General features: G+C 39.2%; 1 protein-coding gene across 4 annotated transcripts; it reads right to left on the bottom strand.

Moving 5' to 3' along the window:
• Positions 1-40: 40 nt before the first annotated feature.
• On the bottom strand, positions 41-24,748 carry strip2 (striatin interacting protein 2). Of its 4 annotated transcripts, none has more exons than XM_067490524.1 (22): positions 24,590-24,748; positions 19,889-19,958; positions 16,990-17,064; positions 16,010-16,144; positions 15,610-15,730; positions 14,519-14,587; positions 13,660-13,766; positions 13,447-13,574; positions 13,126-13,314; positions 12,532-12,582; positions 9,154-9,386; positions 8,189-8,254; positions 8,049-8,112; positions 7,702-7,773; positions 7,394-7,468; positions 6,668-6,765; positions 6,272-6,398; positions 5,225-5,325; positions 4,921-4,987; positions 4,716-4,820; positions 3,252-3,456; positions 41-2,385 (listed from the first exon to the last, which is right to left on the bottom strand). In XM_067490524.1, exons 1-22 carry the CDS (start codon positions 24,608-24,610, stop codon positions 2,135-2,137), a joined length of 2,430 nt encoding a protein of 809 aa, XP_067346625.1. In that variant the 5' UTR covers positions 24,611-24,748; the 3' UTR covers positions 41-2,134. The 4 variants fall into 4 exon arrangements, with proteins under 4 accessions (XP_067346625.1, XP_067346622.1, XP_067346624.1 ...); XM_067490521.1 differs by having other exon boundaries at positions 24,500-24,733; XM_067490523.1 differs by lacking the exon at positions 24,590-24,748 and adding an exon at positions 23,085-23,195.
• Between the last annotated feature and the right edge of the window lie 1,704 nt (positions 24,749-26,452).

Below are 26,452 nucleotides of genomic sequence, written 5' to 3' on the forward strand. Positions count from 1 at the left end.
AGACATTTAAAAAAAAAAAAAAAATCACAATAAGCAGCTCTGATATTGTAATGTGCTGTTCTGTTTATTAATGCCTCTATGGATATGTAATTGCACATAACCCTGAACAAAGTCAGTAGGGAGAGTGTGTGTGATACAAAAACATATACAGTATATACTGTAGTAACATCCATATAATGCTAAACACTTCTGGTAAACTACTGTACCAGATACAAGACACAATAATTTTCAATGACTGTACAATTTTCAGGTAGAAAACATTTTGTATTGCAAACCTTTTGTGGTGATCTGAAAGAAAAACTTTGAACACAATCAGAAAGGGCACAAAAATAATAAAAAAAAAAACATATAATATGGCACTAAAATTTGGCACAAGGTACAAAAAAATACATCTAAACCTGAAATGCGAAGGACATAAGTGGAAACTCACAACAAGTTACTGTGTTCTGTGACAATGTACAAGCAGTAAAGTTTAGTGCGTCCGATGTCATATCAATGTAAGAAGGTAACATTAAATGTTTTTTCTTCACTACAGGTTGTGAGCTAGATGATGGCAAGGAAGCTTTTATAAGTTTTGCAATATATTATCTCTATAAACCTGAGAATCTATAATGTGTACAATATTATTTTTTAATACAATATTATAATTTAGTTTATTTATTTCCCAATTAAGAAAAAATAAATAGAATCATTTGTAATGCAGAACAGTGTGGAAAAATACACTTCTAAATGTGCTGGAAACATCATAAGACAAAAAAAGCCATTCCAAAGACGATATACAAGTCAGAATAGGTACTCAAAACAAAATAAGGCCCATGCACATTTGCACAAAGAAGCACAAGACTTAGTGTCAAAATGATTGATCTATACATAGATAATATATAACGACAGTTCTTGACCCATTGAGGAAAGTGGATAACAATCTAAAACACAGACATGAAAAAAACGAGACCATGCTTTTGTGTCTTCTTTGTTTATGTGCTTCAGTAGATACATTTGTGGAAAGTAGGTAGTTGCAGGTAAAGGAACGATAAGATACAGTGAAACAGAAATCAGAACTATTTATGTGACAACTTCCAAGCGAGTGTGGCAAAGTGCTCGCAAAGGCTAACAGTAGGGGGCCCGGCTGTTTTTTGCTGCCATCCGGCGGATTGAGAGGGATTCAGCGGGAGTCAAAATGAACCTTTCAACAGAATTAGTGCTATTCAGATCATTGCTGAGGTTTGATATGTGTACATGAATAAATCCTGGATGAAGTAAGTGATTACAGATCTGATTCTGTGAGTTCAAATACAATGAACTTTTCTGGAAGTACAAGATTCTCTTTTAAGGTTAATACCCAATTTTATAATCAAATAAGTAAGTACCACATTACCACCACATTTTCAGACGACCATTTTCTTTCTTACTTTCAACGCTCACAAAAAAAAAAACCATACACTTACAGCTGGTATATTTCTTTTTTGGATGACATGAGAGGAATTAGTTCCCATATCAACTTTTGGACTATCAAAATGACCCTGTCGTTTGTTTTCAAGAGGTCTTTTTTTTCTAAAAAATACATTTTAACTTTCAAAACCATCACAAACTACGACCCAATATCGGGATGATAAAATTAAAAAAGTCAAAGTAAAAATCATTTAAATGTACATTTTCATTAAGATAAAACATTTATCACACATAGATACAAATAAATAGGAAAACAAGAAGTCAAAAAAGCACCAGCATCTTTAAAAAGGGGGCATATAAATATTAAACTTTTTATGTGTAACATTGGGGGGCAGTATAACAGTCTCCTGCTACAGCAATACCAGGTTTTTTTATGAATCAGTACCTCTGTTCCTGCCTGTCACAATCATGTATGTTCACAGTCACAGTAGTCATAGGCACATGTTTGATTCAAGTGTGCGTGTGTCGCATCTACTTGTGCTGAGCTCGCAGTGGGAAGCTCCATTCGCTTGTCAGCTTTGCCCAGAGGTGACTTCTCCTTCTCCACTTTTAATTATTCTCCCCCTTCCTCCCACTGGGTAACCTCGGACTCCATTTTTGCAGCAAATCACCATCCTAAAACCACTCCAACGGGGTCTTATACGACCTTTCCACCGCCGCCCCTCCCGCACGCTCTACCTAGCCATCACGGATTCTGCAGCAGCCCTTCCCACTGGATGGGCTGGGAGAACACCTCCCTCTCCAGCCACATCTCATAGCTGTAGTGGAAGTCCTCGGGCAGCTCCACGCGCTGGCCCAGCACACTCTGCAGGCAGTTGTCCACCGGTGTGAATTCCCCACACTTGCTCTTGTCGTAGCGGCGGCTGTTGAACTTCTCAATGCTCTCCCTAAGGGCGCACTCCTCCGCCTGGAAGTCCCAGGGCCGAGCATCTATGTCTGTGAAGAGACGAGGGTGATTAAACGCAGGAATGTGTAATCAATTACAAGGATACTTGTTTCAATATTTGTTTACACACACTGCGTGTATTTGAATACTATTTCTACTTGATGATAACGCAACAAACCCGTCTCTATCTCCTACCAGTTCTCCCTCATTTTGCTTCAATACGTATTTTCTCTCTAACACTCATGGCGACAGATCACTTGCTCTCCCAAAGAGACGGTGACCCTGAAAAGTCTCCTCTCCTTTGGTTGCCATAGCAACAAAATCTATGCTCTTCCCCAATGGGTTTTGGATCATTGAATTTTACACATGTACAGTAATCATACAGACAGATATATAAAAACACAAGTACGCACAGACTAGCAATTATGCAATTAGTTTTTCTTAACCTTGGATGAATGTATTCTGTCTACTGCTGTGTCTGTTTTATTAATTCTCTGTATGTGTGGGGGTAGAGGATGAGTGCTGGGGCTAATTATCTCCATACCAATTCATTTATAAAGATCTGAGAGGTGAAACATGAGTTGTGGCTCCAGGAAAAAGACCAGTGCGTAAGGGTCAGAGCACCACAGGTTATTGCTGCAATTGCTTTTGATTTCTACTGTAACATTCCTCCACAGTCTCTAACTGTATTTTTAATTAAAGCTACACTTGATGAAACTTTTTTAAACACTAAGAATGAGAGAAAATAACATTATGAGTGATAGAAAATAAAATTGATGGAGATAAATGTTGATAATCAGCTTCTCTCTCTTTCTAATGCTAATACTAATGTGGATCCCATTTAATTAAAGTCAAGTATGTCATTAGGAACCTTCTAAACTGTTAAATGAATCCGCTTCTGTAAACTTCATTTTACCATTTCCGTAGGCCCAGTCGTCATTCAGCCTGTGGCGAACCTTCTGGTAGATGGCAGACATGGTCTTCATGTTGCTCTTCCTCCACTGGCGGCCAAGATACTTGGTCTGGATCTTAAGCAGCTTGAGTACATAGAGCTGCATCATGGCCTGTTTAACCTTCAGAGCTCTCTTTAGGATGGGGGCAGACTTGAACACCACCAGCATCTAAGGGAATGTGTAGTAAACAATATCTATTCCACATTGTAGCCCTTCTTAATGCATCATACCTATAAATGGATTTAACCAAATTATCATGTCCATGAGAGCAAAACACCTGCTCAACAATTCCCTTTGTAAAAATAACCTGATACTGATTTGACAAAAATGGACATGAAATATACCAGCATTGATGCATTTGTAATGGAGCTTTTCTTGTGATTTCTATTTGCACACTGAGTTTCCCACTGGCTTACTGGCCCCCTGGATGTGTCAGTGGATGGTTGATCTAGATAATAATAGAGTAATAGAAATGCCAACCTACTTACCCAAATGCAAAAATCAGCATTTTGTTATACAACCCAGATTCCAATAACGTTTGGACAATGTGTAAAACCTACATAAAAAAGAATGCAATGATTTGCAAATCTCATCAACCCATATTTTAATCATAATACAACATAAAAAACATATCAGATGTTTAGACATTTTACTGTTTCATGGATAATATAAGCTCATTTTGAATTTGAATGCAGTAACACATGTCAAAACAAGTTGGAACAGGGGCAACAAAAGGCTGGAAAAGTAATTGCTCCAAATAAAAAATAAATGTAGGAGCAATTGAAAACATATTAGGTTAAGGGGCAAAGGTCAGTAACATGACTGGGTTCAAAAAGAGCAGAGGCAGAGCCTCTCGAATGTAAAGTATGAAGGTAATTCGTATTCAATATAATGCACAAAAAAAAAATATCTGACAGCATAACTTTATTAATTGCAATCAAAAAAAATATTTTCAACCAAAAAACAGTTTTGGGATTTTTTTTTTTTGCAAGTCAAAAAATTTTGCAAGTTCTAAAGGTTTGCAAGTTTTTCAATTTCAAGTTAATGTTTGGTGTAATGGTTCATCCCTACTGGCTACTCAAATAGCCACTCACAGTGGCTGCATGTCTCTGACTTCAGAGCCCCAAGTTCCAGAGAACCAGACCAGAACGACACAAAGTCTACTGCGAGAGACAGAGACATACAATAGAATACCCTGACCTCCAGGGCTTAACAAGATAGCCTGTTAGTTTTTAAACATCTGATATGTTGTTTCTATTCTATTATGAATAAAATATGGGTTGATGAGATTTGAAAATCACTGTTCTTCTGTTTTTATTGATGTTTTACACATTATCCCAATTTTCTTTAGAATCGGGTTGTTTGGATTCTGTGTATTTTATGCCTATCCCCGTTTTGAGCTTTTTTCATGATGCAGAAATACTCACCATGGTCCGGGAATGTTTCCACTTGGTCAGCTTGTTCAGGATTCTCAGCAGGTTGATACAAGAAAACAGGTTTCTCCAGCAGAATTGGTTACTGTCTCCTGCTTCCTGAAAATAAACAAGCATGCCAAGGAAATAATGACACCAGGATGGCTAATCTAGAAGATGAACTTCATCCAGTAACGCTAAACCAGGTGTTCTGACTCACCAAGCTTTCGGCTGTGAGCTCAGGCATCTCATGGACCACACAGTGGGGAAAGTCAAGGACACATATACTGCAATGAAAATACAAACCATTTTCCTCCAGTTGGATTGTTAGTTTTATCTTTGATTTATACTTCATTTCAACTTTTAAATACATTTAGAGCTCCTTTTGTTGAAAATGTTTAGATATATGTGAGCAGACGTCTCCCACCAGCTTGGTTGTAACTATTTTGAGTGCATTCCTAAAAAGTTACATTTCATTTTTTTTTTTAGGTAAGAAACCAGAGAGAAAGAGAAAATGATTCTACCTGTTTTTGGCACTGATATAGGACATGATGTTCTGGTTGAAGAACTTGAGGATGAGTGGGATACAGTTGGCAAACACCAGGTGCTGAGAGACTATTTCAAACTGCAGGAAAAGAGGAGGTGGTAGTATGGAAGAATTTAGAGAGTTTGGAAAAGAGCAACTAAAATATACCTCTTCTTCATTTGGCCTTAATTTGTGGACTGTAGCAGATATTTCTAGACAAGGTAAAAGCTAGGATGTCACTAGAATAAATACTAGGGGGAAAAATCCATATCTCTAGGAAGAACAGATTAGAGAAACACATCCTGTAGCTGATAATCCTGTATTATTGATGAGTGCCCTGTGTGGGGACACTCTTTACCAAGCTACACAAAGATTAAAAACAGGATTCATTCTGCTGCCAGATCTTTCATGCATTCATATTTCATTATTTTATTGACTGTGGTGCTTTCAAATATCTATATTCTTTCCTGTTGTCTGCATGCCACAATCCCTAGCCAGTTAATTTATTTTTAAAAACCAACTCCTATAATGCAGTGTGGTTATCAACACTAATCAATAGGAATTTCCACTACTTCATTGATGTATCTGTGTGTAATCTTCTTTTGTGTCAGCAGAGGGCACTACCACCTTAACAGATCAGCATGTTAAAAGAATGCGAAGTAATGACCCCTTCGTATCAACATACTTTACTTTACTAGACGTTCTACCAAATCCTCTCAAAAAAAAGAGCAGTTTTTAAATCTCTCTTCTTTCATTGAGATGAATCTGGCTGATGCAGGCTTTTGGGTGTGAGAGGGGATGGAGGTCCAAAACGTAGGGGGTGGAGAAGTGGAAGAAAGGAGGTAAGTAATGGCCTGCTTGAATGGATAATAGGGTGCGGGACCGCACCTCCCCCGCTAGCATTGGGGGAGGTGAATCAGTGGAGTGGAGAAGATGAAAAATTTAGAGAAGAAAAGAAGGAAATGTGAGGTGTCTGTAGGAGTAACAAACAGAAGTGTGTGTGTGCATGGTTGTGACTGTGTGTGTGTGTGTGTGTGTTTATAACCTGATAGATATGGTTGAGTTTGAAGTGCTTCAGTAGCAGCAGCAGCAGAGCAGAGATGGCCTTGACGATGATTTCCTTGTGCCGGTTTACATCAATTCCCAGCTTCATGCTCTGAAGGACTGTGATCCTGGAGGATGCCCACACAAAGACTGTAAGGCTATAATAATAATAATAATAACAATAATAGCTACAACACAATATTAAGAAACAGTTTCTAAGGTTTTTCCCAGCTGATTTTTTTAACCAAACTAAATTGCGGCAGAATTGTGAAGGTTCTGAACAAACAGCAGTACATGCTGCAGCCATATTTCAACTCGGTGATCTAAATGTACCTGTAGAGATCTACAGCTGCATAAAAACAGCTAAGTAGTGCAGCAGTCTTTACACTGTACTTACGGCATCTCCTCAGGGAGCACGTCAGCCAAGATGTTGATGGAGTCAGTTTTAGCTTTGGAGGTCGGGGCTGCGGCCAGCAGCAGCTTCAGGAGGGCAATCTGAGACAGGAATGTAGGTAAATGATTAGTGTTGGTCCTACATATTTATGGTTTGTCAAATAAAAGGTAAAACCTAGACAAGGTCAAGACCTCTGATGCTCTCCACGCATCAGATTTTCTTCAGTGACTCCTTCAGTATTTAGCATTTAGTTTTAGAATAGTATAGTACAGTCTCTACTACTCTCCTTCCGGCACCGCACAGTTGGGGAGGGGAATGGACCGGTTCAGTGTCTTGCCCAGGGACACTTCGACATATAGCCATGGCCAGGGATCGAACCACTCACCCTGTGGTCCGTAAGCAACTGCCTTTACCAACTGAGCTATAGCCACCCCCTATTTATAGTATAGTACAGTACCACACAAAATTAACTAGCAATTCCATTTGATTATCGGCTTGGTAAAATCTTACTTCAATTTTCTACAATCCTCCTCATTGTAGAAGAATAAGATCTGAATCGAACATTTGACTGATTACACTCAACATTTATATGCAGTTTTACGTGATAAAATAAATTTTATACCACTTACGTACAACATACTGTTTGTTTCTATGTTCTTGTATTAGTTTTGCTGGTAACCAAATCAAAGAGTAATAATGCCAAACACGTTGACATTAGGGGTCACTCACCACATACTGGGAGAGGTTAGGAAGCATGCCCAGGTACAGAATCTCTGTTGGCGTCTCCTCCACCTCCTCCTCCCCCTGTATAACACAACATGTTTGATATCAAACACAAGGCTTGTGACGTTTCAGGGGCCTTGTCTGAATATCTAAATAGTAAACACTTTAAATACTCAGTTTATCTTATGTGTAGTTTAAATGACCCCACTTACCATTAAAAGTAAAACACAAAAAACACCTGAACCAGAATTTTAAAACGGTCACATGGCATCAACATAAATCCATTTTGAAAGAAAAAATATAACATTACTGACCAGAGTGAGTGGACACTGCTGTAGCTCCTCTTCCCTCTTGATCTGGACTTCAGCAATAGAAACATATTTGTGCTGGAGAAGAAAGGGAAAACCGAACCACTGTCAATAAAGATGTGTTAATTAGCATTGCTAACTGACAGGCAGAGGCATATACCTCTGTGCTACTACACTCCTCAGTCTGTTTAAACAGGAGGTATGGCTTTTTAAGTGGGATGCCATTGTCAGGGGATTTAGCAGTAGGGCGTTATTGATTAGCAGACACTGGGCTCATAATGAGCCAAAGCAAAGTAGAAAGACGGGTTTGCGTTTTAGTAACTCATGGACACTAGAGTAATTTCCCCACTCACCTGTTTGAGAGTTTTGACGCTTTCATGGATGGGTCTGGGTAAACCCACCAGGGTCTCTGTGTCACTATAAGACAATAATCAGTTACATCAGACTGAAACAAGTGATAACAGTATTTGATTGTCTTTACTGAGATACCTACTTTCCCAGAGTGAAGCCAATGAACTTGTGTCTACTAGTCTCTAGGAATTGCTCGATGTCTTTCTCCCTGTTGACACACAGAGTGGCTGCAGTCAGATTTCAAATTCATTTATCGAAGTGTATCTGAACAAGCAACTCAGCAGCTGTTTTTCAAGGGAACAGTAATGTGTCCACACCCCCACACACACTGATAGAGCAAAGCACTCTGTATTAGCTTCCTCAAAGCTCATCAGTCACACTGTGTGCTGCTGCTGTCTGCACGAAGGGTCCAGAACCTCCTACCGATCAGCACTTAATCAGCCCTGTGTGCCTCAGCTCTCTGATCCATAGACATGGAAATAAACACACTTAGAGATAAGGTTCGTTGTAAGATAGGCACAATGTGGGTTTGCTAAGAATAAATGCATGAAAAATGCAGTGCTGTTACATAGCTGTGTCATCTTTCAGATGTCTAATTCATGTCCCCAAAGCATGAGCAGCACCCAAGGGGAGACACACAAGAGACACATGCTACTATCTGGAATACACAGATGGAGAACATATTGCTGCATGACAATGAGGAGAGAAAGCTGAGAGAGCATTTTTACATTTAAGTTATAACTTCTCTATGGATGGCAAACAGTCCAGGCAAGAAACTGACACCAGCTGCCAAGCAAATGGTGTTAGAGTAAGTCCTGGCTGTGAGTGGGAAGGTTTACGCTTCTGCATCATTTGGGGATTGTATTCTTTGGAATGAAAGCAAAGCTTTGTTAATCTAACAAAAGGTCAATTAGGGATCATTTAGGCAGCTAAAGTAAGGAGTACCTGTGATATTTTCAAATAAAAGTTTGGTGTAAATGGTGTAATTTATAATAAAGTAAGCCAGAAATAAGTCAAAGGCCAATTTGGAACAATTTTTACCATACTGTAGAATTTCACATTCATTAAGTGTTAGAATATTTAGTCATTAGCTAAAGGACCATTAACCTGACTTTAGGGGCCCAGGGAAGGCCCTTGGGGAAGTTGACTCGCTCTGTTGGGGCTCTTAGAAGAGGTGGAGGTGGCGGAGGTTGAATGATGACATCCCTGTCCAGGGGGTCCACTTCGCCCTCAATGCCGCTGTCCGTGTCCTCTTGGTCTTCCTCCTCATCCCGAGCGTCATCGTTTTTGAAGGGGTCCCGCTCGTTGTATGTGTCCAGGCTGTCTTGCTTGACCAGAGGCTGGAGGAGAAACAACACGTGGTCAAAGAAGACGGAGCGGCTAACCAGTCCCATAGATCAAAAGGTTCACAAATACCGGTGGCAGAATCGTGTAAGTAATGATTATCCACAACATACCTTTTAGCAAACAAACTCATGCTGTGCAGTCAAACGCTGTTTAAACCCAATTTCAATTTCAAGTCTAAATCCATAACTATCTAAAGTGATGTTAGCCTGAATCTATAATAATAATAATAATGAACAAGGCACTGACATATATTCATTACTTGTGCCATATGGCATCCAAAAAGAATTAGGACAAGCTGACACAGAACATAAACTGTGTGATACTGTAAAACACCTTGAGATATTATTATTATTTTAAACCAATTAAAATAATGCTTCAGAGCTGGAAAATGTCTTGTCCTTCTTAATCATGTCAAAGGTTACCACTTCATTTTGACTTATTGCAAATATACTGAGGTCAAAATCTAGTTTTCCTGATTACTATTAATCGCACACGGTCTTACATACACAGTAAGATGTAGTGCATCCAACTGCACTGCCTGTATAAACACCTGGGCAGGAACTGTGAACTACAAAATAGACACAGAAACAGCAGCTTAGACTCGGACTGCTCGTGGACAAAGTGGCCCATGTATGATCTTTATTCCTATAGGTGAAAAATTATGTTTTTTAATGACGATGCAAAGAGGATAGAAAATTAATTTGTTCTGCAATTTTCAACAGAGTCACTTTAAAGCAGTTTTATACGTGGTCCTGAAGCGGATACATACAGAATCAAATTCATAATAATGCAACTTCACTGTTAACAATCTTAAAATACGACCAAGGTCAGTTATTGCAGTTACAGTTATAGTATATACTATAGTTATTATAGTATATATTGTTATGCAGACAAAGCATTAGAACCTGAGTTATGTTTTGTAAATCAAACATTTGCCACACTGAAAACATCACTGTAATGTGCTTTGTCTGGTACAGATTGTACATTATAACATGTTCCCCAGGTTAAATTAAATGACTAGAGTGTACCAGAAACACATAAACTCAAAACTCAAATTAAAGTGCAATTATTTGCCCATACTCAAGTGCAGCACATGCCCTCAATGTCCTTACATTGAAAAGTATAATTAGCCCACTAAGAACGAATTACATTTTAAATAGTAATGAATTCGATGCTGTTGATATCACAAATGTACAAGTCGACAAACTCTTACAGTGGAAAATTATAGTAATTATTGAAAAATAAAGGCTAAAGTTACCTAACAAAAACAGCATATTCAAGTCAAGTTTGAGCAGATTTTAATCAAATTAGCTGGCAGGTTCAACCAAAAAATAAAGTACACTATGTAAGACAATAAATATTGAGGCATTGGTTTAATCTAGGCCAGTTGTTACTTTCTGCTTTCAGACTTTATGCTAAGATAAACTACCCAACTGCTCTCAGCAGTTTTATATTTAGGATACAGATGAGAGTTTACCAGTCTTGTGAACAGAAAGAAACATATTTTCCAAATTTTCCTTTTATGCAACTCTTCCTTGTGTAAACACCCCATTATGTTGAAAAGTGTGGAAAATCCTAGAAGAACAGCTAAAACATTTCCTCAACGCTTCTATAGCAAGCAACATTTCTGGTTAAACTTACCACACGAAATTGAAAAGATGTAAGCAAACTGCAAATCAAGGCCTATAAGACTAAGACTTTATTGGACTTTATTATCTACAGATATTTCAGTCCATAACACACTTCCAAACTCACATACACACACCGCAAATCATGTAAGCAAGTTTAAACAGTTTCTCCAATGAATGACTGTAACAACAGTGCAAGCATCAGGCATGACTCAGCGTTGTGGACATTAGTCGAGCTACAGCAGCTGATGTACGGTGCACCAGTGGTGGTACAAACACTGGGCTAAGTGAGAAGTACAGTGAGTGTGGGTGATGTGGAGAGGAGGGAGGAAGGGGGAGAGCAGGAGGTCACACTGTGTTGTGAGCCATTCTCTATGGAGAAGCCATTCTGTGCTATGTGGGAGGTAAGGCAAGTGTGTTCTATCAGGGTTAGGGGGCAACTGCTTTCAATGACATCCATGTGAGAGCGAGCTCAAATGAAACCAGCAATCCAGCACTTGCAGAAATAAAACTGTGTTCATGATGATCTCAACTCCTCAGTGAATGCATTTTAATGACATTGACCCCTAGTCCATAGTCTACAGCGTGAGGTGAAGTTTGAGGCAAATCTTGGTAGCAATGCAATGAAAACTACAGTGGAGATGCTGCTACTGCCGATGTCTGAAGTGACTATCTGAAGTGACTGTGGATAGTGACCGCTGCAGCACCAATGACAACAGCCAGCAAGTCAGCCCTGTCTCTCAAACCCATCCACCCATTAGTGAGCAGGGCACGGTGGAGGAGTAGGAGGAGGAGGAGGAAAGAGAGTAAAGAGACAGTATGAGCTGAGGTTGGACGCTAAGGCAAGGAGCTAATGACCAAAATGCAAAATAGGGAAGAAATGGAAGAGCAGGAGAATACAAGCGAAAGGATGAGGAGGGCATGAAGAAAAAAATAGGAAAGTGGAGAAGACTAGAAGAGGAGGAAATGAGGTACTGAGGATCAAAACAAGATGAAGACTAAACTGAAATAGAGGAAACAAAAATATATCAGAAAGAAAGGTAAGTAGGGTTAGAGGAAGGACAAAGACAAAAAATCATATGAAAAAAGTAAAAATGATAAGTTAAAGACAATAAATTGAAAGAGAATGAATTAAATTAAATAGTGTAATTAAGGTAGAGAATAAGGCAGCACCAAAACCACTCCGAGCATTAAACTTTAGATTTCTGATCTAATGGTTGAATGTTTTTTTCATAAAGTAGTTAAATAAGGTTTATAGTTTAATTCTGCATTTCAAAAAGGTACAATATCCAGCAAGGTGAGTTCTGGTTCAGCCCAACAGGATTAGAGGTGGTTTCCTGAATGGAGAATGAGATCATGCAAAATGAGAAGAGAAAGAAGGACAAAGGAAGGCAGAGGGTCTAAAAGACAGCAGAGAAAAGGTGGCGGGGGTGTGGGAGAGGAAGGCAAAATGTCGAGCACGATGCAGAGAAAAAATACAAAAGAAACAAGGGAATTTGTGGGTAAAGACCTGCTTCTTGGGAAAGGGACTGTCTCCTTCCAAGCTATCAACAAAGGCACTCTGTGGGGACACAAGGAAGAGGGGCAATAAGAAACCAGAGGGAAATTAGAGGGAGAGATGTCTTATCCAGTCAAACCTCTACCATAAACAAAGGGCTGGCATTCCCAAAGCCGTCCCTGCACCAAGATCATCTGTGGTCACTGACTTACAACAGGAAACTGATGATGTTGGCACTAAAGCACTTTTGGAAAACCGGACCCAGTTAGAGGATGAGTCACAAAAGGAATTCTGTAGATGCAGTTTAGTAAAAACAGGTGGAGCTGATGAATGATAAAAAAGGTGAATGTGTTAGTAATACATTTGAGTTGAACTGTACGGTTAACGATATATTTTGCCTTCCTTTTACTGAGATGCAGTAGATAACCAGCTGGCACAACACTGGGACGCTGAACTGCATTGTTAAGTGTGTGTTTGACATTTCAATCTTGTTTTTGGCTACCCGTAGTTATGATTGTAGTGATAAAGTAGCACATATTTCCTTCAGGATGTGCTCAGAATGTGTTTGTGTATGTGTGTGTAAAGGTGGGGTGGGGGAGCCTTTACCCTGCGGCTTCGGCGGCCCCTCTTCTGCTGCTGCTGCTGTTCGATGAGCTCCATGGCAGAGGCCGGGGGCGAGGCTGCTCTCATGGCCCTGACCACCTTGATGCTGTCTTCTGGCAGTGGCTGCAGGTGGAGATGCTCCCGGCTCCTCACCTTCATTTCCTGGAGTTCCTCGAACCCCCCCAAGGTGAACTAGATGTTTTGGTATATATATGAAATTTTAAAAAGTCATTTTGTGGTGTGTACACTTTGAAGGTAGCTAGTTTTAATACACCATTTTATCTCTAACAAAGTCTGTTGTATTTTTATAAATACACTACTAACCAGAATGGTCTTCCAGAGCAACAGCAGTACTTTCTTCATGGGGAAGTGTGGCGCGTTCATACTGCAGAACTTGGTCACCATGGTGAAGAGGAGCAGGGCAAAAGGCTCTCCGTTGTACAGAGGAGAACCTAGAGAATCGATGGTCAATACATTTTTTATTGGGTATGATTCATGAAGACATACCCTCATGTAACTTCAGACCAAATGACCCACTTAGCTCATTCTTGAAGGCCTCTCTGCCTACTACCCACTCAGGTCGGTCATCTTCTGTTTGAACTCTAATGGTCTCCACCATCAGATACATGATGCTGAGTAACACTCTGCAGGAAACAGGACTTGAATCAGGTTGAACACAAGTGTGTGTGTTTTTTTTGTGTGTGTGTATAGTAGAAAATTAACTGGTGTCCTAAAAAATAATACTGGGTATAAAAAGTCTCCATGTACGTAAACAATAGTATAATGGAAGTGGGGATAAGTAATAATGAAAGGTAAATGCAGATACCACTTGGTATATGTTTGTGATCCTAAAAAAGATTCTCTCCAGATAATTCACCATCCATTCACATTTACCTGATGTAGATCAGGTGTTTTTTTACTCAACAACGCTAAGAATAACTCTAATGGTTTCAATTTTGTGGCGGCAATTAGGTGCAAATCTACTCCTTTAGCCTGTAATTATTTGTAAGTGTTCATCAGAGGAATGCACCGATGGAGCTTTGTGTATGTGTGACGTGTGTGTGTGTTTGTGTGTAGAGGCCCCTTTATCCTGTTTTGTTCAAAAAGCTATTCCATTACACAGAAACAGAGATTGAAAACAAATGTAGGCAAAAAAGAATGTGATTACATTTTGTTGGTTACAGGTTTGTTTACTGTACAGGTGTGTGTGTGCGTGTGCGGATTTAGCCAGATGAGAGAAAAATTATCATAACAAATACTGAGGTGAGCAGATCAATTGTGACAAGATTGAAGACATAAAACCTAATAAACTGGACGGCACACTCTACTTTTTTGTACATTTTTCATTCTTATGTGAAGCAGAAAAAATGTGACCGTGAGCAATGTGGTTCCTCACCTGAGCTCTGTGCTGTCTGCAAGGGAGATGGCAGGCTTTCTTACTGCATTGCTGCACGCCTGGCTGTTACTGCAGACACACACACACACACACACACACACACACACACACACACACACACACACACAAAGAACAAGCCATCTGTGCATATACAACTCAGGTAAAAACACATTTTCCGTGTTTATGCATGTGGCAATACAAACAACATCATGATTCAGGGTTCTGACAAACACATCTATTCCAATGTGATTCATATTTATGCTTTGTTCTGTTTTCCCAGCAGTGACCTGCACAACACCATGCGTGTGTATTTGCCTGATTGGTTTGCGTTACTCTGCTTTGCTGCACAGCCTTGTGAGAGGACAGAGTGTACTATGATGCTTCTGAGCAGTTTATGTAACAACAAAGAAGAAGCACCGAATCCCCAACAGAGGCTGACACCAGCAGTGACAATGCTAAGTCAAAGAAGCTGTTGCCAAGTGCAAATCCTCGGAAGAGGGTTCAAACTGCAGATCACAGATGGCATATTTCCTGTATTCCTGCATTTCAGTCTGTCCCTGTGCATTTCTAACCCTGCAAACCTCCTCTCCTCTCACTTGAATCGAGCTCCTCGTTGCTGTGAAAAGGAGCTGTGGGATTTGGGGAGTGAACATGTGATATGCGGAGGGGCCAGAGCTGCAGGAATGAGAACGTTCCGAGAGAATTTTAATCTTGTAATGGGTAAAAAATTTTGGCTCTTGAACATACGACCTTTCACGTGAAAGCAAAACATTAATTTATCAAGCTAACATACAGTAATAGCATTCTCAACTGTATTACGACCCTCTTTAATTGCTTTACTGATGCAACCCATCACCTAAGCAGACAAATAAAATAGAAAGCTACGAAGAGCAGTACATCTGCCCTGTCTATTTCTCTGGCTTCCTTGTTCTTCACATACCCCTGTTTTAGTACCGACTGTGTCTTGCAAACCTTAGATCAGCAGCAAGCACAAAATGAAAGGGCATTTTAACACTGTTAATTGTATTTATTGTTAGTTAAGTCTGCCTGAGGCTTGTGACCCTGCTTCATTTCTATTGTGTTCCACTCACTCGATCTCCATGCTGAGTAGCTCCAGCAGGGCCGTAAAGATGCCCATGTCGTAGAGGAGAAAGATATTGTGTCTCGACCAGTGGAGCACATCCACCTCTGTGTCACACTCATCAAACACTCCTGCACAGATGGGGAAAGTGTGGGAAAGAATGGGTCATATGCAAAGACATACAAACAGGTCCAATGGATGACTGCTGAATAAAAACACATTTCGGTCACATGCATTTTTCAGATAAACTTGGTTAGAAAGATCTTGGTTTGTAGTTATAGGAGTTTTCCTACTCCCCTAGAAGCATTTATTGCTACTCAGTAATGACTGCTAAAAGAAAATGTTCAGTCAAAATGTGCCTGCTGCAGTTGCGTGATACATTATGGTCATGATTCAATGGGTCTACGCACCCTGAGCCAAGTAGAGAATGGCCCTGGCCACCTTCAGCCTCTTGTCTTTGTCCGTCACCTCAAGTGCATCCAACAGCCTCATCACATAGGCCTTCTGCTCCTCTACTGTCAACTCAACCCACCTCCTGCCTCGCGCTGTAGGGTGGACACAACAACACAGTGCTCAGTAGCTTTCAGAATAACTTTCTCAGTATCTCCTTCCTATGCATTAGATAACACAGCCGAGGCTGCTTAACCGTGTACCTACGTTTTAGAAGATTTATTTCCTTTAGACATTCTCTGCACCCTCAGCTAAAAATACTTTGGTAGTAATTACTTGAGTCAGTGCTGTCACGTGGAGAGAGCATACATACAAAGAGGGAATATTTTTAGCACCAGCATGAATTTAGTCAAATAATTTAAAGTAAACCTCCAACTGCTTTCAGACGACACACTTGCTTTCCTTGGCAAATATTGTAACCTTTTTTTCAATGTTTCAGTTGTCTATTTTGGGACTTTTTTGATTAAGATGACTGTAATAAACATTTAGCAGCTTCACATCACTATAATCACAGGAGCTCAGATTCTTCAGCTTATAATACTATTCCCCAAAGATTTCCTTTTTTCCAGTGTGGAGCTGAAATTAGCCATGTCATGATAATCGCAGTGATTCAGGTAAGTGACTGACTCAGAATTTGTTGGAATTTTGGCACTCTTCAATAATTCCCACAGACAGTAGCCCTGATAAAAAGAGGACAAGTCAGACAGGAAATCTTTCACAGATAACACACAGTTTTATCTGTGAGTTACTGAGCACAAATATAAATAAAATGGACGTGATGGAAAGAGTCTGTGTGGGATCTCGACATAGTTTATATCTGTGACGCCAGAGCTTTTTTTTTACTCTGTGAGTCAGTGGCAAAAAGGGAGCAACACACCGGGTGTCCTCCAGGTAAACTGGACACATTAAGGGCTGTGCAAAAAGCAAATAAACCCAGTACCGTGGCTCCTGAAGTCCTCTTCAAAGTAGTCCCTGTTAAGTGCGAACTCTGGCTCCTCTGTGTAACTGTAGAGCTCTGTGGGAAGAGCAGAAATGGGGAGAAAATATTTAATCATTAACTGAGCAGATGATGGACAATGAATGGGCAACTACTTTGCTAGGAACAACAGAATAAAACAAGACAGGAAGAACTGAACAGAATATAACAGAAGGACAGTTAGAAAAAGTAGAAGTTTGAATAGAGAAGAGAAGAACAATTAGAACGGTTGAAACAGAACCAATAGAGTAGAAAAGAACAACTATAATCTATTTTACAATTAGACCAGTTCGAGTAATATAGAACCCATCAGTTGGACAGTAGTGAACAGAACAAATAAAGCAAAATAAGTACAATGGAATAGAACAGTTACAGTGAAACTTAACACAATAAATTAGAACAGAATACTGTCAGAAGGGAACAGAACAATCAAAGAGAGTAGAACTGTCAGAAAAGTACAAAACAGAGGAAGAGTGTAAAAACAAAGAGACAAAAGCTGAGCCTCTGTGTCCTCTGTGTGGGTCCGATCTGTTTCATGAATTTCTCTTTGTCACGCTGTTATACATCTCCTCCTGTCCTTTCAGCCGTCACCATTCTTCAAAGCTGCTGTGCCTCTGTCTGTGTGTGTTTGCCAACGTGACTAAAGCAAATCAGCTGTCACCATGTAGAAAGTCTTTTTTAAATCAATGCAGTTATTCAACACTTTCTTGTGTGCATGTGCAAAGTTGGTCCAGATGAATGATATATTTGAAATAAACTATTATAGCACAATCAGAAACACGTATTATCTTTGTTCAATTCTGATCTTCTGTCATTTATTTATGTTTAGGTATTTATAAACCAAGCTCCAAGTCACACATGAGCTGTAACTAGATCCGCAAGCTCTGGAACAATTCAGAAGTTGTGAATGTATAATCGCAGTGTTTATGATTACTCATTCCATTAGTCACGGATTATGTCTTATGTCTGGAAAACATGTCAGGACCAACAGATTTTGTTCTGTGGCTTCAGCACTGTGTCACACTATTGTTTTGTTTTTATGGAGAAGACTATGGCAAGGCCATTTAATATTTACCAGGTAGACAGGATTTACATTTAGATATTCGCAATATATTTATGACTAGTCAAAACTGTCATTTAAAATGTCTGCAACTACATTTTAACTAGTCAGGATTTTAATTAAAGATATCTGTAATTACATTTGGACTAGTCAGAATGTCCCATTGACTTAAGTGGAAAAAACTAATTTAAGATATTTAAAATTCAATTCTGACTATCCAAAGTGTGAATTCCAGATATCTTTAATTACATTATGACTAGTCAACATTTCAATTACAGATATCTCGATTGACAATTTGACTAGTCATAATTCCAATTGAAGATATCTTGAATTTGACACATCAACAAGATATCTTAATTTTCTTTTCGGTTGTCTCAAACCAAGATATTACTAGTCGAAATTCAATTATAGATATCTGAAAGTGAAATTATGACTAGTCAAATTGTAGATATCTCGTAAATGCGCAAAAATAAAGATGTCTTTAATTAAAATTATGACTATTCCAAATGTCATTAAAGATATTTATAATTTAAATGTTAACTAGCCGCAATGTAATTAGATATCTGGAAATCACATTACAGTTTATAATGTCTAAATTCATTTTCCCATTCAAGTCAGTGGAACATTTTGACTAGTTGAAAATTAATTAAAGATATCTGTAATTACATTTGGACTAGTCAGAATGTCCCATTGACTTAAGTGGAAAAAACTAATTTAAGATATTTAAAATTCAATTCTGACTATCCAAAGTGTGAATTCCAGATATCTTTAATTACATTATGACTAGTCAACATTTCAATTACAGATATCTCGATTGAGAATTTGACTAGTCATAATTCCAATTGAAGATATCTTGAATTTGACACATCAACAAGATATCTTAATTTTCTTTTCGGTTGTCTCAAACCAAGATATTACTAGTCGAAATTCAATTATAGATATCTGAAAGTGAAATTATGACTAGTCAAATTGTAGATATCTCGTAAATGCGCAAAAATAAAGATGTCTTTAATTAAAATTATGACTATTCCAAATGTCATTAAAGATATCTATAATTTAAATGTTAACTAGCCACAATGTAATTAGATATCTGGAAATCACATTACAGTTTATAATGTCTAAATTCATTTTCCCATTCAAGTCAGTGGAACATTTTGACTAGTTGAAAATTAATTACAGATATCTTTAATTACAATTCTGACTAGTTAATTATAGTTGCAGATATCCTAAATTACAGTTTTGACATCTTATATATAAATTTCAGGTATCTGAAATTTGAATTCTGTGAATTTGAATTCTGTCTCCAATATATGCTAAAACAGCACAAAGATGATTTCCAATACGCATTTCCAATATCCACACACATCCAATACGCATTTCCAATATCCACAAAGGAATTGTGACTAGTCAAATTGTAATTGTAGATATCTTAAATTGTCATTCTTACTAGTCAGAATATAGTATACATATATTATATATTTTGTATACATATTTTATATATTTTATATATTTTGACTAGTCAAAATGCAGTTCTTGATATCTGAAATGTAATTGATATTCAACTGAAAACTGTTAGATGTTTGCCATAGAACACTGTGACCTAAAACAGCTGAAGGAAGCTGGAGGAAGAGTTATTTTTCCAGTCAATAGCACATTTTGTGTTCTGTATGCTAAGTATGAACATGTGTATTATTCTGTGGGTGAAAACCTGTATTACACATGATAGCTATTGACAATATTAGCTTCCCCCAGCTGAGGACTTTGATAATAAAATAATTGCATGAAGATTCACAGATTTGTTACCTGAAAGCTCAGCAGTTAGTGTATCTGTGTCTCCGTATTCAAACTCCAGGTTGGGAGACTCCATGGAGCTCTGTGAACAAGGACAAAACACACATTATAGTATAAACCTGACTCCTCACAGATGCCCTGACAGCCACATACAAACAGATACTGAAACATTGTAGGCTATTCACATTTCGTAACACCTACCACTACTCCATAAGCGCTCACACACTCAGAGACACTTCACCTCCACACATCACCCACACACATACGCTGCAGGCTTGTTCACAGATTTGCCTCATTGTGTGTATTTTCAAGTTTTGATTGGCTGCTGGATCTCCAGGCAGCGTTGATTAGTGATTTACATTTTTCTCTCAGATGCTCTCATCCAGAGCCGCTCACAGTCACAGGTGGTCATGATGGGTACACACTGCCACTGCTATAATCAGTGTGACTGAACTGTTACAGGAGGCTCTGCCTAACTAATTAGGCAGATGCTCCAGCGAAGAAATAAACGGCAATGATGCACCGCCAGATAAAGATGTTAGGAAAGGCAGGGCACTGGAGTCAGCATGGCCGCTTTCCAGGCGAGGGTCTCTGCCTGGCTCTGACATTAGCCTCACCCTGTGATTAGAGAGCGTTCATGAGACAGACTGCACACATTAAGTTCAGTGTGAACATGCTCACAGCCTACAAGAAATTGCACAAATGCAGATTTTATGCTATGCTCAATATATCAAGTTTCCTGGAGGGCATCTCTGTTAGCAGCATACTTCTAGGGAAGGCAGTGTCAATAAGTCCCTCAGTCTGCCACTTGGGTCCAGTACTAAAATACTAAGCATTGGATAAATAACTATGACAATTTGTTCAAACTTTTGTTAATTTTTTACCAACTCATTTATAACTCAACAAACCTACTTAGAAATGACAATCCCATCACACTTAGCAATGCACCATGCAAACACACCAAACTTTGGTAAATGTGGCGAGCATTACATGTGCAAACAAATCAGTGTGGTAGCATTGTCACTTAGAGCATGTTAAGGTGTTTAGCTCACAGCACAGTTGTGTCAACAGCTAGCTCAATACTTGACTGGCATCCAATACAACAATTAAAAAAAATGTTTGGTTACACATGTGCACAAACACACCACACAGACATATTTGTTTTTACTATCCACTGTGAAGTTCCATTGACTTACATTAACTTCCTGGATGCTTTCCCAAAACCTCGACTAACCCCAACCTGAAACCAAATCATCAATCTAAAACTCTATGTTTTACATTGTGGGAACCAGCATTTGGTCCCAACAAGGAAGATGAGTGCTAAGAAGTAACTGTATAAGCATTGTGTTTGGGCCCCACCATCTCACAAAAATAGACTCATTCTCAAAAAGACATACACACACACACACACACACACACACACACACACACACTTCACTGATGCATAGGTAAACAGAGACTGTGTATATAATTACATCTGAAAGGGCCAGATACAATAAAAAATATGCAGCCACACAAACCAGGCACAACTTGAATGAATTACAATACAACCATTTAATAGTTAATAAAAGAAGGTATTACTCCCTGAGATGAATAGGGGCATAGCAGAAGGAGAATTTAACTGGAAGATTGTTTTTTTATCATTTTATCTTATGGCTGGAGGCTATGAGCCTACAAAATAACCACAAAGGGACGATTAAAGCTTCATTTTATGCTAATGAGATTGAAAAAAAAAACACTGGCAGAGCTGTTAAGAATTATGCTAAGCCTATGTTTAACCCTGTGAAAACTTCCCTGAGAGCCAGTACAGAACAGTAAATAAGGATGTGCTCTGACTCAGCTATCCTGGTTAAATAATTGTGTGCTGCCACGTAATTGTCTTCTATAAATACCGTCTGCAATCAAGTCAGCATGACCAGGGATATTCAGGACATCCACCAGCAGTTTGTTTATGACACCAAGTCAAAGTAATGGGATTTGAAGTCATTATTGCACTTGTAAACCAGGAAATGAGAACTACATGGGAGCACAGATGATTCAACATTACCCACAACCCTGAATGCACATCAGGAAGGTCTGTGGCTCCTAATAACAAAGTTCAACTTTATAATTAAGTGGAGAGTGTTGAATAATCCCACCAGCTTCTCTGAACAGAAAGAACACATGCACAACACAAAGACAAATGCCTTCTTTGTAAACTCTACCGACGAACATTAAACATTACCGACTGGGATCTGTCACCGTGCCCTACTGTAAGCAAGATCCTCTCATATACAGTAGCTATTTGGACTTTTCCAGGGCTACAGGCAGTTATTACAACACTAGCATTGATCCACTGTTGCCACATCCCTTTCCATTCACTCTGGTAATGTCATCAGGGTTACATTGGCCTGGATTAGGAAAACCTGAGACATAAAATATTTATTAAAATCTCAGTGCGTGGGCTATGAAATACACCTGTAATTGCCAAGCAGAGAGCGGCTAATTAATAGACTCTAATCATTGCATTATAGGAAGTTGAGGATCTGGCATTTCTGCTGCTTGCAATAGTTCAACCTTATTTAAAATGTGTCTGTTTTTGGTTCTGTAATGTTTAAAAGTGCAATACTGAATTGCAGGTGTAGCACTGTTTTAAAGGGTTAATTTCTCAATGAAACACATTATCCACAATCCCCATACAGACCCTAAAACCAACAGTGAGTCTTCTCAGCAGCAGATATATTACCCATATTATAATTCTCAACATTATTTTCTTGCCTGGGAAACGCGAATGTGACTTCTCTTTCCAAACCCAACTGAGATGCTTCTCTTATCCCCAGGAGCATCACAGACAGCGCTGTATCTCTCTCTCTCTCTCTCTCTCTCTCTCTCTCGTTCTCTAGTCACCCAGTGCTTCTCTCCCTCTCTCCCCTCCCTCTGCTGCCAGCTGATAACGAAAGCTGAGCTTGCTCCATACTGCCATGGCTTCTGTGCACACACACTCTCTCGGTGTCAAAACACCGGGCACAATGTCAAGGCAGACCACCCCCACTCCTGCATATGCCACGTAGACAACAGACGGCTGCTCTACAAAGCACAAATGACAATCTACATACATCACTGGATCATATTTGAGGTTAAAAGCACCTGCAGAAAGACAGACAGACAGACATGGGAGCATCAACATTAACACATGGCTTTGACATTCAGTACTTAGACTACCACCAACCTCCCATTCCACCAAGATTCCCATGGCTGTGAAATGAATAATGCTCCAATTCCCCGCAAACAAAAATTCAGTGTTCTCATTCTAAAAGAACACACGTCAACAGTGTCGCCGACTGATCAGCATCTCAAATGTATCTGAGCTGAGCAAAAACCAGTAAACCATGAGGGGCTAAGTTGTAGCTGCGTGGCCCTAAAAAAGGCACCATCAGACATGAGTCATGCTTTATGTTTGGACGAGCAGAGCACACTATAAGGAACTTGGTCCTATTTCAGGAGGTCGACTGCACCCTGACAATCACATATAACCTGTGTGTAAACTTGATCTGTTATTATACCTCAGCCTCTCTCTAAATAGATTAATTTTTAAACTCATCTATGGACTTCTTTGATTAACCATTGTTATTGGTTTATAAAATGTTATAAAATATTTAACAAATTCACCCACAATTAGACTAAAACAACTTCCAATTGCTTTTTTTGTCCGGCAAAACCCTTTTTGGCAGCTGTATGACTAAATGCATACTTAAAAGAATAATGCAACTATAGAAAATATTTGATATTTTTATAAAATAAAAAAGCATTCTCTTAGAAATAGATATTCAGTTGTGAGACTGGAGATTGTCAGTACCACTAAAGTACTAGTTTGATTTTTTACCACATAAATTATATTGTTTTAAAAATGATAACAAATATCTATCAACAGCAGGTTACTGCATACAGTCATAAGTCATAGAATTTCATCTAAACAGAAAACCTAAAGTAAGCCATTCATACCATATAACATTTGGCTTTTGTGAAACAATAACCAGCATATTTACTGTCCTTAAGCCACTTGATGCCAAGGACTAGTAAACTGACACTGAATTTGTTTTGGTAACTGAAGGACAAACTTTAAGGTGATAACATGAGGAATTGGGATCATTTTTTGATCATTTTTGTGTATGTGTATTACTCTTTATGTCTCATTTGTTGTACCTAATGAAAGTGATTGTGACTCTAATCTAGAGTCAGACTCACAAGCCATAAATATCAAATCAATATGACACTCCGATATGTTTGGTAGTAGTGGTGTGATCCTGACAGCAGCAGTCACATTTCCCCACCTGCATTCTCCAGGCTGAGCACCACTGCTGGATTACTGCTCGGTTATTTATAGGAGCCGGTTGCCAAAATAACACCTCGGTGTCTGCCTGGCTCTCTGTCTGCATGCATGCATGCTTTCGAGCCAAGACAGCGAGTCACTGCATGGGAAGGACATTTAGCGGGTCTGAAGGCTCCCCAGCAACAGCACATACGCGCGCGCGAGCAAACACACACGCACACACACACACACACACTCACGCGCGCACGCCTACAATGCGCTGCTGTACCACAGGATGTAGTAGCCGACTGTACACAAACGCCTCTCGGATTTACCTCCGACTCCTTCTGCTGATCCTTGAACACATCTTTCCCTTTCGGGCTCTGCCTGTCGCCGTTAACGTTAAGGTTATTAATGATAGGTACCTCCATGTCCTCCGCCTGCATCGTTCGCGCTCGCCTGCTCACTTCTTCCTCCGCGGATAGTTCATACCGGTCCGGTGGAGAGCTGAGACTGCACCGCGCCAGGAGCCCAAGTTGAGGAGGATCCCCTCTCCCCCCCTCCTCCCCAGTCTGCTTGAATCTCTGTCCCTGTGCGCCCCGAGAGGGCGGGGATAGAGAGCGTCATCGTGACAGCAGAGACGAACCTCAACCTGAGCAGTGTGAGAATTAAGGCAGTGGGTTTAATGGGTTTGATGGCTGAAAATGGTCAAAAGGTCAGTGAGGGCTGAATAAAAAAACAAAACAAGGTATAACATCCAGAAAATTTTAAGGATTGTTACTGCAAAGCTTTCTAAGCAGCATCAACTAGACAAGTAATTTTGACCTGTAGATATAGTTTTAAAAATACTAGGAAGTGCTCTATAGGTTCTTTAAACATATTCAAATAAAATCTAAATAATACTGTAAAAGCAGCACAGATAACTGCTACTTTGAAAATCTAACTTTAGCTTGTTTGTCTGGCGACTTTATGTTTCTTGCAATAATGAAGTATTTATACTATTAAAATGTCAGTCGGAAGTTCAACAGTCTTGTTTAATGGCTGCTATTTCCCACTCTCTGTCTAACTGAAGGTACATGAAATGAGATTTTCTCCTCTTTAATAAAAGATTACTAGTAGTACAATCTGTTATCTGCTGTTCAGATGAGTTCATGTGCCTGCATCTTAATTCGCCTGACTCCTCCAGTTTAAATGTGAGATGGAGCATCCCCTGCAACCACTTCACCCCCTGTCACCCTCCCTTCAAACATGCCGGTGAATTATTGATATGTGGAGATGGGGGGTTGGTGTGAAGGCTGCCACACACCTCTGACTGTGAAAACCACTTAAGGTGACATGATTGGATTGTACAGTTGAATGTGGGCATGAGCTTCTGCTGGAACGTGACCACATGGCTGGGCAGCAGGGGGCCAAGTCATGACTAAATCAGTATTCACTGGAGGGTGAATCATCTTAGAGCCACATCTTACAAGGGTATAAATTCAATGAAACTGATTATTCATAAAGGCACTATAATGTTCTGTGAGGCAGTAAGGAGATTTAACATTTGATACTGGCAAAGTGTCACAAATGAAATGCTGAAAGACATTCTTGCTCAGCAGATCAAGTCTTTAAGAAATAAAATTTAAAGTGGCATTTTAAGAACTTCTATTATGTGTAATTTGTAGGATATTTAGTGTACAATGTAATTACTGCAGTTTGTATAGATGTATTTTGAGAGTACACAAAAATGGTAGCCGTTAATAATGCAGCCCCTTAAAATTGCTTTGAACTAAGAAATAATCTGAAACTGACACTAATTCCTATTTATGACTTAAAATATTTTCCTAAAATTGACCTCTTCTGTAACTTTTTATGTCAGAACTTGTTAAATATTTTACCTCTTTAAAGCACAGAAATGTATGTAATACATACATATACATACATATGTATGTATGCTTGATTTGTACTTGACATTTGTCCATGTCTCAATCCTAGTTTGTATTGTTCTGAATAACATCCTATTTTGTATCAAACTGCACATTTAACCCAGGAGCATTGGTGTGAAAAGAATAAATAAAGGCTTGTCGCCAACTAAACTCTGTTGATGGTAGAGATGTCCCGGTCTGATGGCACAGATGAGATCACTACATGTGACAGACTTGAGCAGCTGCGCATGTGGGCTCCCCTCCCTCCCCAGCGAACACCCCACTACACATATCAATCCACTATGGCCTCTGAATGGAACAACAAACATATAGAGGCAGATACCCAGTATGACAGTACAAATCAAAAGATACACACAAAAG

Source organism: Channa argus, chromosome 21 (assembly GCF_033026475.1).
Source record: "Channa argus isolate prfri chromosome 21, Channa argus male v1.0, whole genome shotgun sequence".
NCBI lineage: Eukaryota > Metazoa > Chordata > Actinopteri > Anabantiformes > Channidae > Channa > Channa argus.

Excerpts from the sequence above, each read along its gene's own strand:
- strip2 (XM_067490521.1), bottom strand. The coding sequence starts at position 24,610 with ATGCAGGCGGAGGACATGGAGGTACCTATCATTAATAACCTTAACGTT. Across the intron at positions 15,731-16,009 it reads CATTCTCTACTTGGCTCAGG|GAGTGTTTGATGAGTGTGAC; the intron begins GTGCGTAGACCC and ends CCATCTGTGCAG. Across the intron at positions 12,583-13,125 it reads GGGGCCGCCGAAGCCGCAGG|AGTGCCTTTGTTGATAGCTT; the intron begins GTAAAGGCTCCC and ends GTGTCCCCACAG.